The 17,602-nt window shown below is 47.5% G+C and overlaps 1 protein-coding gene across 3 annotated transcripts in view; it reads right to left on the reverse strand.

Annotated features, from left to right (window-relative positions):
* Nucleotides 1-17,033, reverse strand: part of LOC126530339 (sperm-specific sodium:proton exchanger-like) — a 48,442-nt gene extending 31,409 nt beyond the window's left edge. For all 3 annotated transcript variants that reach the window (XM_055070273.2, XM_055070274.2, XM_055070272.2), the window contains exons 1-4: nt 16,981-17,033; nt 9,827-10,081; nt 3,400-3,670; nt 14-157 (exon numbers count right to left, since the gene is read on the reverse strand). In XM_055070273.2, coding sequence (XP_054926248.1) covers nt 14-157; nt 3,400-3,670; nt 9,827-10,081; nt 16,981-16,987 — 677 coding nt within the window. In that variant the 5' untranslated portion in view covers nt 16,988-17,033. The remainder of the gene's footprint in view (nt 1-13; nt 158-3,399; nt 3,671-9,826; nt 10,082-16,980) is intronic.
* Nucleotides 17,034-17,602: the final 569 nt, after the last annotated feature.

Here is a 17,602-nt window from a genome sequence, read left to right on the forward strand (position 1 = left end):
AGCGGGCACTGACCGCATGCTCATCTTGGCGATGTAGCAAAGCATTATGTCCTGCCAGTTGTACGTGCGTAGGTAGTAGACAAGCATGTAGGCCGTGAACGAGGCGCAGATGAAGGTGGACAGCGTTCCGGTCCAGTCCAACATCACCGACCAGCACCTGCACAATGGCGCAGCGGGGTCACCCGTGGGTCATCGCTCGGATATAGGCTTCAGTCCTGCGGACGTTGAGACGAAATCTGGCAGCGAAACATCGCTACAAACTGGAGTACCACACTGAGCTCTACAAAAATGTACCGCTAAATAAAAAGGTCGGGGAGCGAGAGTGAACGCGATACTGGCACAATATTTATCAAATAGCCAGCACATGAAGACTGTGCAGTCTAATGTTAAAGAGAATTTATGATTATATTGCGCTTAGTAATACACTCACGAACGTAAAGGACAGGATGCGGACGCAGGTTCGCCATGTATCACTAAGCGCAATATAATCATGAATGTCCACCAGCTAGCCCCGTTCATTGCTTTACTAAATGTTAACGAGAAAGCACAAATGTACGGCAATGGCTTCGCTGTAGCTGTAGCTGAAACTGCTGACTGAAGCTATATCAATGTTTTAAAATCATAGAGGCGCATAAAAATGTGTAAGTGCTGCAAGCCGCAAGCTGTCTGTTGTAAAGTCGATGCGAACGTGCGACATATACAAGAGGAAAGAGTTTGCGCGTACTCGGCACTCGTGTGTTTTGCATTGACAGCGCAGCCCACACGTAAGTACATGCGTGGGCTGAATAAGTCAAGCAAGCTCACCACTCCCGTGCCGAATTGTCGCTCCAGTGAAGCATCGTCCTGTCGTTTGCCTACACTCCAAACCACAGAAACATTCATCAAAGCGCACTTTTTCGTACTTTTAAAGCTAATTCCGTAATTTAGACAAATAATAGAAATGTGCCATAAATATTGGGTAATTGGCCCTGAAAGTCTAATACGACGCCTAAATGGGTCAGGCTAATGACTTAAATCAGACAATTTTTTCCTAGGACGGACAACAACTGTGGCGCCACGCGTCTTGTTACGGAATGCATAACAATACGTGCATGCGGCTGAAGGTGGTACACTGCCCGGACATACTTAAATAACCAAGTTAGCGAAGCATTTACCATAGAATTCAGGTCCACGCAGCTATTATCGTTATTTACGGTTAGAATAAGTAGTAGCTACGGTTTACCTATATATAAGAATGAAAATATGTACCTTTGGGAAAGCTGCAATGCTTATAGAATGTAGCGCGCAACAGTGACATTATAGCTATAAGTATCCCTTCTAGACAGCACGCCTCTACTATGACTTGAACAACTTCCATCGAAAAAAAAAAACAGCATTAGTTTCGGTTTGTAGTGACGGTAAGACCATAACACTGCCAAAGTTTCCGGATACGAATCTAACTCTTAATTCAGTGAACTTGTGCCGAGAAGAACGAGCAACATTCGAAATGAAACGAGCACAGTCGTCGGTCGCAGAATTTAAGCTCGCAGATGAAGTTTGTCCCGCTAGTTGTGCACGCATCACCGCACATTCCAAAATAATCACAGGTGCTTGCGGGCCATTCCAAAATGCCGCACTACTCCCGAAGCGCAGTAAATATGACGTCAATTTAGTTACAAGCAGTATTCCCGTGACGTCACGGGCCGGCCCCACTTGGTTGTCCTATTCATATAGTTTTTGCTGTACTACTAACGGGAAGTAAGCAGATCGAAATGATCACCGCGTTCGCTCTGCAACATGGCGTCCTCAACGCGACGTAAGTGATGACGTCTTACCGGCTAATAAGTTGACCAATGCTCGTGAAATTTCGAATATGGGGTCGTGTCCTGCGCCGAAAGTTAGCTTGATGCGCTGATAGTCTAGCGAATAGGAATACTGGCAAAAAGGGTGGCGTATGACAACGCTGTCCCGCTTATTATTGAGATAGCAATTTATATGCACACTCGAGGCGAATTTCCGTCGGCGGCGGCGTCGGCGTCGCCGTGAGGTTCCGTATAAAGTACAAGTGCGATAATATCGCGGCCACGCGCCGTATGCTGTAGGGTGCGAGGGAAAGGCTGCGAGGGTGAACCAAGAATGATGGCGGCTCAATGTGACGGCGCCTTCTCGCGCGCGGAAGGGAGGAAGGCGGGAGGGTGGGCGGTCGTCTCAGGCACGCAAGGGGGATAGAGAGGGCAGGTTAGTGCGCATCTCCTAGTCTACTCCTTCTTAGGAATAAAATGTTTCGTGAAATTTTGAGGGACGTGGAAACGACTAGTTTCTTTCATGTTTTGTTTTTCTGAAATTGCGAAAAACTGGGGGAAAAAGCCGATTGCGCACGGGGCTACGACAAACCCGATACATTTATCTAACACTGAAAAGGATATATTTGTTACATTCTTGCATCACAAAAGTCCAAGCAGTGCTTCCAGGTAGAACATCTAAGCACTATTTCACCTCAAGGCACTATAATTTCACATCAAGGCTTCAAGACGGACATATGTATCAATCTGTGCCCGATTCATTTCCGCTTGACGCGTCAACACTTCGTTGTGCAGTGGACGAAGCCTTCCAGATATTTAGGTTTGAGTGCGCGTACACACGTTCTTGCAGTCGATCCCCTGCGAGCCTGTTGCGTACCTTGGTGTGCGCAATTCCAAACTCGGACCAGTATCTCTCACATGCAGAAGAAGAAGGGGGAATCTGCAGTACGCGACAGGCGAGGGGGCTCAACGGCCACCACGCGGATATATCCAGGTGCTTCGCAGACTACCAAACTCTTTCTTTTGACCAAACTTTTAGATATGTCGAAAGGAGTCACATTGTCGCAAAATAATTCTGTGGGGAAGCGCTGTTTCTCTTTCTCTTTTTTTTCCACATTTATCCTGGTTGAAAAAAGAAAAATAACTTTTTTCTGAAATTTTCAATGTCTTTTTTTTTTCAATCAAACCGCGGCTTACATCTCTGCTCCAGCTCCCTCGCCCTATCCTGGAGACAATCTGCGATGGGTTCGAAGCCTACGCGACCCGAAATACCGGATGGCTTCGTGTGCGCTGTGTTCACACGCGTCTTGTTTGCACTGAAACGAGAGGCAGCACGATTCGCTCGGTGCTGCTACCGCTATTCCTTCACGCTAGCGTTCTCACACCCAAAGTCATCGTTTGAGATATGTTCGTGTTTGCCTGTGCGCGCGTGACAGCGCGTTTGTTAGTTTAGTTAGTAAGCGAATGCTTAGAGCGGTTTACGCGCCACATAGAACTACTAGCCTTACTTCCTATAGCTGTCTAATAATTTGCAATCGCAATCGACGCTTTGCTTTTCGGAAAAAAACTGCGACTTTTGTTGTTTTAATGCGCGAGCAAACACGTAACAGACACTCACGACCCGAGCGTGCCTTCAAGCTCCGAACAGGAGATGAGTCGATCCGACGAGACCACCATGGTGTACGCGATGACGCCGGTGACGCCCGAGCTGTTGACCGACTCGAGCAGGAAGAAAGTGAGGTAGGTGCCGCCCATCACCACCACGACGACCGAGTCGTCGCCGTAGGTCATCATCTTCAGCACGCTCATGGTGGCCGCGCCAAGAGCGCATCCCACGACGACTGCCACCAGCTGGTTCTGAACCGGGAAGAGCAGCACGTCGTAGTACTCTGCGAGAACCGGAGGCGGATGGGCGCAACCGCGGCTTGAACACGTTGGGAACGCAAGAAGGGAAGCTGGGCGAGTTGGTTTGTCGACAACGTTGAAAAAAAAGAAACAGCACAAACGTTTGAATGGGGCACAGAGAGTGGACATGATAGAAGCGCAAAGTAAACGATGTGCGCTCGGAGATTACCGACAATATGCACACACGTTTAAACATGTTTCTCTTGTGTTCAAATACGCTCGCGCATGTGTTGTTCTTTTTTTCTCTCTCTCTTTTCCCCAGCTGCGGCAAGTAGTTTTTTTATACACTTTCATTGCCATTAATTTATCATTTCTTTAATTCAATCACTAAGCACAAGTAATTCCCTCTTTGGTTTCCTTGGTGTCTTAGTTTGTTGGCTTCTCAGGATACGATTAATAAAAATCGGGCCCCTCAGTTATACCCTTTTTTCTCGTTCTAGGCTGTGTTGGTCACACACGTTTGCATTTCCTGCGCCTAAACAGCTGACTTGCTTAATGCTAGTGTTAACAACCTTCTTAAAACGAGTAAATGTTCGGTTATAACGTCTGTATACCATTCCCCTTTCCTGCATCTCGTCCGGGTATCTGCACAGGTTTTGCTATATATATATATATACGCCATGATGTCATACAAGAACAGTAATGCTCAACGGGTTCTGCCGCTTTCAGACACGCCATATAAGCATGAATAGCCTTCACCTGACTATCTTGTGCCGTAGCTCGTCGTCCTAAGACACCTTGATTTTCTTTTTTATCAGTCAGTAGTGAATTGCCCACTGAATTATCATTATTTGTTGTTCGTTTGCACACAAAATTCTTTCGGAAGAGCAGCTATGACCGAATGCCGTAGGTCTCATAATCGTACATCGTACGATGTTTTACAGCGAAGCTGTACATAGCTATCCTGCGGGTGGTGGTCGACGTCCGTCCGTCTATACGCGTCGCGTAGACACGAAAACAGAATGTCTCCAGTTTCTCGCGAATGCTCTGTAGATCTCCATCTAACGCAGGCATATCGGAAAAGAATAACTGAAATTGGGCAGGTAATGCGACTCTATGGTTACGCCGAGTTTCATTTACTCGTCTTAATTAGTTCACAGTGAAGTCGTAAACGTTACAAAACTCCCGTCATGCTGTCACAACATGGCCGTCTACGGAGGGCGTATGTTTACAGAAAATGGCGGCAACTATTGTTTTATCAAGACTATCCCAAAACAAGTTATACGATAATTTGCCGCTAAGACGACTTTAACATGGCGCCAAGTTTCATGTACATGTCACAACTACGCAGTTCACAGTGAAGTTGTGAACATTGGGGAATTCCCGTTTGCTCTGAACACACGGGCTTGTATAACCGCACAGAAACAGAGAGAGAGCCCCATGTTTGTCCACTAGAATAGAGCTCTAGTCCTTCCAAGTTTCATCCAGCTCAGTAACTAGAAAGCACGCTTAATCGCAAATTACAAACATATTCTGTTTCGCGCACCCATTTGGACGGCGCCCTGGTCAACGCGTATCGTCGCTCACGTCGAGGCTCGGTTGAATGCCCACCTGCGTCTTATACGCACTGTTACCACGAGTGGGCGTTGTGTGTTGTGGTTACGTCACAGTCACCTAGACGACATAATAATAATAATAATAATAATATTAATAATACTTCGCTGCTCGTCCTTCTTCCCAGAGTGGAAGGGCTGGCAAATTTTTGCTTTAGCAGTTTGGCTAAAGTTGGCAGGGGCGCCCCATCTATTCAAACATCACTTCAGAAGTACCATTTAGTCCTCGAAAAGATGGCTTTAGGAGCCAAGCCGGCGGACGCGTTCGTTTGCTTCATTATAATAGCAAATCTTCAATGAGAGGCTAAGTCTTTCGAAGACCGCGTAGCGCTATACCTCCAGGCACATCTGATGAGTCTCGTTCAACGGATACTTTTAGTGGTTCCATAACACAGTGCCTGTATACTGGCCGCTTTCTGTGAACGCATTCCGTCACTCTATCAACAGATAATTCCAGCGCCCGTAAAATAACTGCGCCCACAGAAATTCCCTTTGCCCTGGCGTTTGTTCCTTCAAACGTTGTTGTGGTGTTTTTTTCGTAGCATCTAAACAACAACGTCTACGCACGTTCAACTCGTTGAGGTTAAATTTAACGAAAATTCACGCGAGACAGTGGGGGGGGGGGGGGGGGGGGGTCGCACTGGCGCTCGTCATTCCGTTTGCGTTCGCGATTTCTGCGCGCTGAAAAAATCTGGGTCACGGTAACGGATTAGAGCAGATCAGCGGTAATCAAGTGCGAAACCGCTGATAGTGATCTAAAGAAAGGAAAGGCGCTTGGTTCTGCACGATGCGAAACTGCTGTCCGCAGCCAACGTACCGTGGCAAGGGCAATATGGTCATTGCCTGCTTGAAGATGGGTCCACTCATGAAAAACACTGGCTGCCGGCTGAGGTAAATACAGCGTTGGCCCAGCGTTGGTCACATCTTCGACAAAGTGACGAGACGAAATCTAACTTACGATTTACGTTTCCTCCAAGAAAGCCGAAGACGCACCACGCCATGCCAGTATTGAACAGGGCCTCGGACTGAATCATTGTGGCGATTACAGGGTAGCGACCTAAAAAAAAAAAAAGAATCTTGCGATGAACAGGTTTTCGTTATGCTTGCTACATTATGAACTAGTATAAACAATAACCAAGAGGGCTGCAATGTTGCGGCAAAATCGCTTCCCATCAACGGATTACGTTTTCTTTTAAATAACCAGCACCTGAGTAGGAGATGCAGTGAAACGCATCTTCACGATTTGGATCTATTTTTAAAGGAATGTGAACCCGAGATGTGTGTGTGTGTGTGATTACGAGGTGTATCAATGAGGTCCTGACAGCTGCTCGTTGATCTTAAATTGCTATTGTTTCCAGAATTAAGCTATTCCTCATGCATTCAACTTTCTTTTTCTCATCCCGGAGCATGCCATGGGCGCCACGACAGTTTCGATATAATCTGCACGTCTGACGTTTCGGCCGCCCTCCGCTGTCACTCCATCCAAATGCCAGCGAAGGTTTTCTGTTACTCTAAAGCTACCTTTGCCTCTCAGTTGGCACAAGACTAATGGTGACCCAAACAATCTTAAATTTAGAAGGTACATTCAAAGTTCGGGCGTTTCATTAAACTGAAAAATGTCAGTGCGCCTACGCGGAAGCTGTTTCGTGGTAGCGTCAAGTACAACACTGTGAAATTGGCACTCCTCGGTTTCTTTTCTTCTTTTTTATCTTTTTTAGTGCTGATCAGTCCTATGCACCATCTCATCGCCCATGCACCTCGTGACGAAGCCGGGTTTGCAAAGTCAAGTTTTCTTCGACTTCGTGACACCCACCTTCGTCGAAGATGACGCTGCTCAAGGGTACCCGCTCGACAGAGCACATGAAGAGGCCGAAGAAGACGCAGTCCCTGATGCTCCACGTTCCGTCAGACACCTTGTGGAGCGCGTACACGGAAGCCATCACGATGGTGATGGCTGCGCAACCGGAATTTGAAGTTGCGGAAATGCGACACTTCTCACCCGAACATGCACGATCTGTGCGAGCTGTCTTCAAAGTATAGTGAATGAGTATGCATTTTTCTTTAATGTTCTCGATTTAACGTGTATTCACGAGACGAGCGCGCCGTTACACAGGAAGCAATATCGCAATCGAGACCCTCGTTCCCACTCACTATAGCCACCACAATTCGCATGCCGTCTGGACGCCGTGCAGATCGTTTGTTGTTTGTCACCGCAGAAAAACCTTCCGTGTTCGTATTTCGGTCTCACTGATTTGTGCAATGTCAAAACTTACCTAAGTAACCTTTTCGGTCCGGAATACCAGCGTTACATAGCGGTCACCACCCTCAATTCAAAACTGGATGCATGTGTACAAGGCACATATATGGTCTGCTTTGTTTAATGAATTATTCATGATCGCGGTTTTCATAATTACTAACACTGCTCTTGCAATGTGCCGCTGCCCCTCTGGAATACTGCGAAGCCCCGAGTGTATAATGTGCGATCTTCTGCATGATGATTGTATCTTACTATTCTCAAGGACGCTAAATGCGCAAGTTAACGGGCATGTTACCTGACCGCTTGTACATATCCGCATTTTGTCTTTTTACACAGGTAGAAGACAACACTTGTGCGAAAAAGCTTTCTTATATATTTGAATTATCAAAACGAGTGCGCAATCTCTAATTGGGACGGTAAGAGTGAAGGCCACTATATACCGTAAGATTTTCACGCCACACTTAGTAAAAATATTAACAAGTGCAGACCAGAAATTAACATGAATTCCTGTGTTCAGAAAATGCCGCGTCACACGTGTTTAGGTGCTGTGCCCTTCAGAGCTTACGCGTCACGAAAACAGACCAGGTTAAAACCGATAGAGCGGTGAGGTGCAGTGTTACTTGACATTATGTCATCTACACAGCAAAATAATTAGCGCCTGATTCACTTTTAATGGTGTAAACTATTTTACAGTGTACTCTCCTTGTTTATTAAAATAACTCCCCGGTGTTATTTGCCATGTTTTTGCCATCTGCGCACCTTGATTCCTAAGATAACTGCGCGAACCTCTAGCTCTTGTACAACACCGTATTTACTTGGCCAAAATGATGGGACTGGTTTAAAATGTTGACCCGCCATCCCGGCCCTGGGAAAGTGGATGTCCAGCGAAGCTTTTGAAAACCACCGCCACAACTGCTTAAGGGAGTATGCAATGCTTTATTGCTTTAGAGTAATGGTAGTAATAGGAGTATCGGTAACTTTGACAGCACGCCGCCACCCATAACAGTGCTGCAACAAAATTGAAATCAGTTGCTAGGCTGGTTATCTTGTATACGGAAGGCTACGAATGTCACTCCCCACGTCGCAAGCTGCCGTCGCCCAGGCAGCTTGAGCAAGAGTAATCTTTACCGGAAAACGTGTGCTGGGGGCACTGCGTGCTTCGCATTGTTATCAGGAGCAGCTTATCATCAATTGTGTGGTTCGGGTGCTTGTTTTGAGCTTGTCCTTTAATGAAACGTATGCTGTTCTGTATGTTGTATGCGTGATTCCAAAGAATGTATGCACTTTTCGCTTCACATTGCAGAGTTCTTGAAGCCTCTTCATTACGGGGGCGCGAGACTTTGTTCCTGGTCCTGCACTGTCACCGGGATGGGCCCAAATTTTTGCTAACGGATGCGGACACAAGAAATTCCCACCAATTAGAGCCTAACACCTTCGCTGTAAAAAAAACTGAGGAGCCATTCCACTCTGTGGAATGGTGGACGGCCAGCGAAGCTCATTATTTTCATAATTTTGTAGTGGTAGTGACGCTAGCTTTGTGATTACCGTGATATTTCCTGATTGGTTCGGTTACAAACTTAGACATAATCTTCGCCAAAGTTAAATCTACCCCCGACCGTTGAGCGACTTGGATTAGTGTGGCACTTCAAACTGAACCCTTCCAGCACAAACTGAGCAAACAATTTCTTGAATGGTTTCTAAATGCCCAGATTGAAGTATCCAACGATGATCACATGGGCATACTGTCATCACGGCTAACCTAGTATGCAAAGTGCGTGGTCATGAACGTCTCGATATCGCACTCTGGTGTAACTGGATACATATACACAGTGTATACATATTCTGTCTTTCGTTTGTACGGCACAGACATCCCAACGGTCGTTAGCGTTGTGCTCTTACGAGGTAACGGTGTATAGTTGTACGTATATATTGTCCTTTGCGTATATGACAATGCCTTCTACTCGTAAGTCCGTGTGCTGTTTACAAACGATTCCAGTACGCCCATCTAATTGAAACAATGAGTCCTGATAGATTTATTTCATTTGTTATTATTTATTTTTATCATTATGAGGAGCGAAGTGCTTGAAGCCTGCTTCACCTCCGCCGTAGGTCGGCCCTATATTGCAGCACTTCCGGGATCGGCCCACATTTTTGCCCACGGACACGACAGATGCATTTGGGGGTAGAGGCATACAGCTTTGCTGTGAAACAGTGTAAGCCCGTCGCCTGCGAATGCCTAATACAGTTACGAAGGTGGCTCTGTCTATATGAAGACAGTCTTCGCTAAGCCGCCTGCGAAATCGCGGCCCCGATCCCAGTGTAAAACGTACTGAATGTTCCGACGGAGAAGACCATGATCTCGACGTGGCACCGGCGGAAGATGTAGTTGTTGATGCCCTGCGTCGTGTGCACCACGAATGCCGGCAGGAAAGCGCGGATGGCCTGCACGCCGACCGCAGCCTCCAGGCCGCTGCTTCGTCGAAGCGGGCCCGTCATCGACATCAGGCACAGCAGGACCGTGGTCAGCAGGAACACCCAGCTCATGTAGGGCACGCGCAGCTGCTTCTGGAACGCCTTGAAGAAACCTGCGCGAGAAACGCCGTCCGTGCGATGCCGTGGTACAAGCCACCGTCAGGGCCAACCCCAGCTTTGAAGACACATCTAGTATGGCGCTTTAGCTTTAACAAACGCGTTCTGTGAGGAGCTGTGGGTTTTGGAAGAAAGACGTATTAAGCTAGCACTGTGCAAGGCACTCCAACCAGAAATCTCCAGCACCCTACACAGGAAAAAAAAAAAACGAAAAACTTCTAACGGGCGTTCGGATTAAGTTCGACGGTGACTGTACGTACCATTATGTCCCAGTTCAAAACGAGGTATTTCACTGATGCTCTGTCGGGACCCCCACACAGAGGCCGCTTCAGATCAAGCTTTATCTCATAACACCGTGTTCTAAAAGCATGTCCTGGCTTGTATGCCAAACGTTAGTCGTGAAGGAAATCTTCCTCCCTCCTTGCCGCTCACACCCTCAACTTGGTTGCCTGAGGGGATACGCCCTTCCTGTCGGTTGCCCTGCGAGGATTCCGCGCCGGCGACATCGCACCATGCGCTCTACGCATCTTAACATGTCTCCGGACCCTGCTCCTACAAAGGAAGCCCATCTCGGTCGTTGGCCATGAATCTGCAGCTGTAGACCTGCAAGCCCATGCCGTAGCCCGAGCCTGCACACACCCCGTACCTAAAAAAGAAAGAAACAGATCAGACCAGGCCTCCCAAATTTCTTCCCGTACATAATCAGTACTCAGAAATCCTCACTCATCGACGAGGTCAGAGATATAGATTCCCCTCTGCAAACCGGAGCCTAACGCGGGAAAAGGCCGTAATCTCACGCTAGCTACAATCACGCACTTATAAGGACCTCGCCTTCCTCCACAAGTTCTATCCCACTGTGAATCCAGCTAGCTGCCCACATTGCTTTGAATACCCCTTCCTATACCATGTCACGTGGGTCTGTGCACCTCACCCATACCACCCCCCCCCCCGCCCCCAGTTTCCTCCCCTTCTCCAGAGAACTGTGAAGCGACGCACCGACACAACCAACGTCGACTGGTTGCGTGGGCCAAGGCAGCAGCGGTCAGCACTGAAGCCCTGGACTAAGGGCCCCACCCGTCTTCGGATATTTCCTCTATTATAATAAAAGTTTGTATCATCAGCTTTCCCTCGGCGCGTTCGCGTAGTTCCTTCGTGACCGCCGTGAAGGTTCGTCGTGGTCATCGCCGTCAGTATTAGGCGGAACCCTAGGCGGCGCCCGGGGTGTATCTCGTCCGCCGCACCATCCACTATCGGCCAGTCACCGCCGGGCGGCCAGCGGGACGTGCGACTAACAAGCACCGCGACAGCCTCCCCTCCTCTGTCCGGTTCCTCCCCGCCACTCCTATTGAAGTAGTTACGCGAAATATGAGAGCGCAGCTCTTCAGAGGAAGCTTGAGCACGGGCCCAACTACGACGCGGCCTATTCAAATCCATGCAAAACGCAGAAATGCTTTTGTGAGGCAACCCTCGGGCTGATTTCAATTAAATTTCTTGCATTTGAGAGAGAAAGTTAAATTCTAGTGACTGTTGAAGCAGAATTTCGATTTAGGGGCTGAATTTTTTTTAAAGAATTTTCAAAAATTAGGAAGTTCGAAAAAAAAAATAGAAGCACGAAGTTGACAATAGCTCTGCATCGAGACCAGATATCGTGGTGTTGTCAACGGCATCCATTAGACCATTCAAAGCGGACAAGTTCTATATGTCAATTTATACCTTATCTCAATTGGTTACGTTGTGCACAAGAGTTCTGCAAAAGCTGCATCTCAATATAACGACATTTTTTTTTGAGATTCATGTGTAGCATATCATTTTTGTCCGCTTCAGGTGTACTATTAGATGCAATTCACAGAATTGTGGAATCATTTTTCGTTGGTGAGTTAGAGTTGTAAACTTGATGGTATTGTTTTCTGAAAATTTGCAATTTTGGCAATATTAATAAAAAATTTACCACCTAAATGAAAAATTCGAAATCAACAGTCCCTAGATTGTAAGTTTTTTTTGAAATGCTAGAAACCTCGTCAAACTTGGTGCAGTAGTTGTCGAGAAAAACGAATTCTCCTTTTACGTGCATTATGTAGGAGCACCCGAGCTGAACCTGCCTCTTAAGGCCACTTTGTAGTCCGACGCTTGTGCAGCGGTGGCGTAGAGGTAGAACACCCGCCTCGCGTGCAAGAGGTCCGTGGTTCGAACCCCGGTGCCGCGCAATTTTCCACCGGATTTAAAAAAAAAAAAAATCCGCGTGTTGATAAAATTGCATAAACAGGCCTGGAGTGTGGCCTGATGCCGGTGACCAGAACCGGTAACACACTCCCTCACCAGAGCAGGATTGGCCACCCTGGTGCAGTACTTGGCCACAACCTCCTATATGAACACAACAATCAAACCCCGGCCCTCAGTCCCCAGCAGCTGCGAAGCAACTGACCACGGCGGCGGTCAGACCTGCGACGCTGCAGAGGGTGCTAAGAATCCCTGGCTCCGGACAGGCCGCCATTGGAATATGAACCTGGCAACGTTTAACGCAAGAACATTATCTAGTGAGGCGAGTCTAGCAGTGCTATTGGAATAATTAGAGGGCAGTAAATGGGATATAATAGGGCTCCGTGAAGTTAGGAGGCCAAAAGAAGCATATACAGTGTTAAGGAGCGGGCACGTCCTGTGCTACCGGGGCTTAGCGGAGAGACTAGAACTAGGAGTCGGATTCCTGATTAATAAGAATATAGCTGGTAACATACAGGAATTCTATAGCATTAACGAGAGGGTGGCATGTCTTGTTGTGAAACTTAATAAGAGGTACAAAATGAAGGTTGTACAGGTCTACGCCCCTACATCCAGTCATGATGACCAGGAAGTCGAAAGCTTCTACGAAGACGTGGAATCGGCGATGGGTAGAGTGAAAACAAAATACACTATACTGATGGGCGATTTCAATGCCAAGGTAGGCAAGAAGCATGCTGGAGACAAGGCAGTGGGTGAATATGGCATAGGCACTAGGAATAGCAGGGGGGAGGTATTAGTAGAGTTTGCAGAACAGAATAATATGAGGATAATGAATACCTTCTTCCGCAAGCGGAATAACCGAAAGTGGACATGGAGGAGCCCGAACGGCAAGACTAGAAATGAAATAGATTTCATACTCTGCGCTAACCCTGGCATCATACAAGATGTGGACGTGCTCGGTAAGGTGCGCTGCAGTGACCACAGGATGGTAAGAACTCGAATTAGCCTAGACCTGAGGAGGGAACGGAGGAAACTGGTACATAAGAAGCCGATCAATGAGTTAGCGCTAAGAGGGAAAATAGAGGAATTCCAGATCAAGCTACAGAACAGGTATTCGGCTTTAAGTCACGAAGAGGATCTTAGTGTTGAAGCAATGAACGACAATCTTGTGGGCATCATTAAGGAGTGTGCAATAGAAGTCGGTGGTAACTCCGTTAGACAGGATACCAGTAAGCTATCGCAGGAGACGAAAGATCTGATCAAGAAACGCCAATGCATGAAAGCCTCTAACCCTACAGCTAGAATAGAACTGGCAGAACTTTCGAAGTTAATCAACAAGCGTAAGACAGCTGACATAAGGAAGTATAACATGGATAGAATTGAACAAGCTCTCAGGAACGGAGGAAGCCTAAAAGCAGTGAAGAAGAAACTAGGAATTGGCAAGAATCAGATGTATGCGCTAAGAGACAAAGCCGGCAATATCATTACTAATATGGATGAGATAGTTCAAGTGGCTGAGGAGTTCTATAGAGATTTATACAGTACGAGTGGCACCCACGATGATAATGGAAGAGAGAATAATCTAGAGGAATTCGATATCCCAGAAGTAACGCCGGAAGAAGTAAAGAAAGCCTTGGGAGCTATACAAAGGGGGAAGGCAGCTGGGGAGGATCAGGTAACAGCAGATTTGCTGAAGGATGGTGGGCAGATTGTTCTAGAAAAACTGGCCAGCCTCTATACGCAATGCCTCAAGACCTCGAGCGTACCGGAATCTTGGAAGAACGCTAACATAATCCTAATCCATAAGAAAGGCGACGCCAAAGACTTGAAAAATTATAGACCGATCAGCTTACTGTCCGTTGCCTACAAAGTATTTACTAAGGTAATTGCAAATAGAATCCGGAACACCTTAGACTTCCGTCAACCAAAGGACCAGGCAGGATTCCGTAAAGGCTACTCAACAATAGATCATATTCACACTATCAATCAGGTGATAGAGAAATGTGCGGAATATAACCAACCATTATATATAGCTTTCATTGATTACGAGAAAGCGTTTGATTCAGTCGAAACCTCAGCAGTCATGGAGGCATTGCGGAATCAGGGTGTAGGCGAGCCGTATGTAAAAATACTGAAAGATATCTATAGCGGCTCCACAGCCACTGTACTCCTCCATAAAGAAAGCAACAAAATCCCAATAAAGAAAGGCGTCAGGCAGGGACATACGATCTCTCCAATGCTATTCACAGCGTGTTTACAGGAGGTATTCAGAGACCTGGATTGGGAAGAATTGGGGATAAGAGTAAATGGAGAATACCTTAGTAACTTGCGCTTCGCTGATGATATTGCCTTGCTTAGTAAGTCAGGGGACCAACTGCAATGCATGCTCACTGATCTGGAGAGGCAGAGCAGAAGGGTGGGACTAAAAATGAATCTGCAGAAAACTAAAGTAATGTTTAACAGTCTCGGAAGGGAACAGCAGTTTACGATAGGTAGCGAGGCACTGGAAGTGGTAAGAGAATACATCTACTTAGGACAGGTAGTGACTGCTGATCCAGATCATGAGAGTGAAATAATCAGAAGAATAAGAATGGGCTGGGGTGCATTTGGCAGGCATTCGCAGATCATGAACAGCAGGTTGCCATTATCCCTCAAGAGAAAAGTGTATAACAGCTGTGTCTTACCAGTACTCACGTACGGGGCAGAAACCTGGAGGCTTACGAAAAGGGTTCTACTTAAATTGAGGACGACGCAACGAGCTATGGAAAGAAAAATGATAGGTGTAACGTTAAGGGATAAGAAAAGAGCAGATTGGGTGAGGGAACAAACGCGCGTTAATGACATCTTAGTTGAAATCAAGAAAAAGAAATGGGCATGGGCAGGACATGTAATGAGGAGGGAAGATAACCGATGGTCATTAAGGGTTACGGACTGGATTCCGAGGGAAGGGAAGCGTAGCAGGGGGCGACAGAAAGTTAGGTGGGCAGATGAGATTAGGAAGTTTGGAGGGTCAACATGGCCACGATTAGTACATGACCGGGGTAGTTGGAGAAGTATGGGAGAGGCCTTTGCCCTGCAGTGGGCGTAATCAGGCTGATGATGATGATGATGTAGTCCGACGTAGCGTTAACGCACGTGCACCCGCGGCAAGGCTGTAGCCCGGCTGCAGCCTGCGCAAGATGCGACATGCTGCATTCCGCGCAGGCTTCGTCCGGGCCCAGAATGCAGCGCGCCCGCGTCTCGCCGCTGGTGGTGGCACGTTCCCCTGCGCATTGCAGCGCGAGCTCGCAGTTTCTCATGATGCTGAAACTCGTAGCTCCGCATAAAACGCGCATGCGCATCTACGCGGCGCGGCGCGGCGCACGCGGCGTACTATAAAGCCCCTTACTGGGCTTAACGATAGAGGGTCGGTTTTCGCGCCACCGTAACGTAACGAACCTGGCGTCGCCAGCCTCCGCCGACGCTGGCTGATGTGCACGTAAAGTGGCCTTAAGGCATCCGTTCCTGCGTTGAGGGTCAGCGTCCCTCGGCGTAACCGACCGATCGAGCACAGGGAACAATGAAAGGGCGGACGCAAAGCACAGCGGGGGATGAAAGAAGGTAGTAAAGAGAGCGCGAGGAGGGAAAGCAGAGGAAACCACCTTGAAGCACCACCAGATGGCGCTCATGTCCGCCATCCTAATCGTTGGTGAACTTTCTGCGCTCTCGCATTCACACACACACACAGGCATCCACACAAGAACACCCCCCATATATCCTGGATGCGTGTGTGCATGTGTGCGGTAATGAGAGAGTTCAAGAATTGCACCTCTCTGCATTCGCCTCAAATTGCAGCCACTCGCTTGCCCAAGGGTACGCGCCCTCACTGTCGCCTGCGACGAACGAACGGCAGTGCGTCCCCCCCCCACCATCTAGAACAGGTTGTCCCCCCTCCCCTCCACTTTCCCTCCTCGCCCCTCTTCGCAACTCGGTTGTGCCGAGATTCAGTGTACTATAAGGGGGTACCCGAGGCAAGCAGAGTGCACAGACATGCCATCTAGAAAGTGTCGCCCGAGGGGACGTGTCCTCTCCCTTGGCGCCTTTCCTCGACTTCCCTCGCCCATGTCCGACCTACCGTCGCACCATCGACCTACCACGGCCAAGAGAGCCAAAGAAAGCTATTGCTCTAATATTTGCTTTTTTAAAAAAAGGCAGTATCAATTGCGCATGCTCAGAGTGTAGAACAAAACATTGCTCTAAGCAAAATGCGCTCCGTAAATTTAGCGCATTATCGTCGAACGGTCCCTTCTCGCTGTTGTGTCCTAAACATTTACCTTTCAAAACATTCGACACAAAACACACATACATAAACAACGGACACGGTTGACGAGTTTTCACGCCATTTTTAACGACCTATGCAACTCGACCTGGCACAGAGCTACAGCATGTCAGCATAGGTGGCATGCTACGGGGTGCTCAAGTCTGTACGCCCTTAGTGAATCTGTAGTTAGTTGCCGGGGGGCGTGAGGAGCAGCCGCACCATGTGAGCTGCACTCGGCTACAGCACGTCACTGTTCTTGGAATATCGGTGACTTAGAGGTTTTATTTGCCTCAAGCTGAGACGAATTGCAAGGTTGCGGGCCGACTACCCTATCTGGCGATATGTAGAACAATGATTAGATCAATCTCTTCCACTTACATGCCATGATAAGGAACACTGTGAACTTCAGGTAGTCCGTTCTGTAGTCGTGTTCCTCACTGCAAGAGAAATGCGAAGAACAATTAACAAGCATATAGGTACCAGAAAGTGAACGTATCTTCGAAGCCCAAGTCGAAGTAATGAAATTTGAAACGCTGACTCACTCTTCTGCGGAATCTTTTGAGTAATATTCGATGACTGGCTCCGAAACTTCGTCCAAGAGTTCATCCCTGTGGGTAAATTTATGGATGCGTAGGCATATTCAAAGAAGTTTTTTCTTAAGGTTACGTGAGCTTAGGTTGCTAAAAACCTTGTCTAATTCGTAACTTTTTTAAAAAAGTAGTAGGCGATTATATCCTAATAAATTTTGTCATTCACTTGGTCATATATTGCCCAACGCCGTATTAGAATAGAGTTACTCGACCGGACAGAAACCTGCCGGCAACTAAGAGATGCCATACAATATAGATTGCCGGCGTAACTAAAGCATCTGAAAGGCCTCTCGAAAGACAAATCGTTACGATGAAGCCATAAAATCAACACGAAGAACCAACTTTCCAGGCACTGAAATGCTGGGATGCTCGTTTTGTAGGAAAGGGCTATGTGTCTTTGTGAAAGGAAG

The sequence above is a fragment of the Dermacentor andersoni genome, chromosome 5 (genome assembly GCF_023375885.2).
Source record: "Dermacentor andersoni chromosome 5, qqDerAnde1_hic_scaffold, whole genome shotgun sequence".
NCBI classification, from domain to species: domain Eukaryota; kingdom Metazoa; phylum Arthropoda; class Arachnida; order Ixodida; family Ixodidae; genus Dermacentor; species Dermacentor andersoni.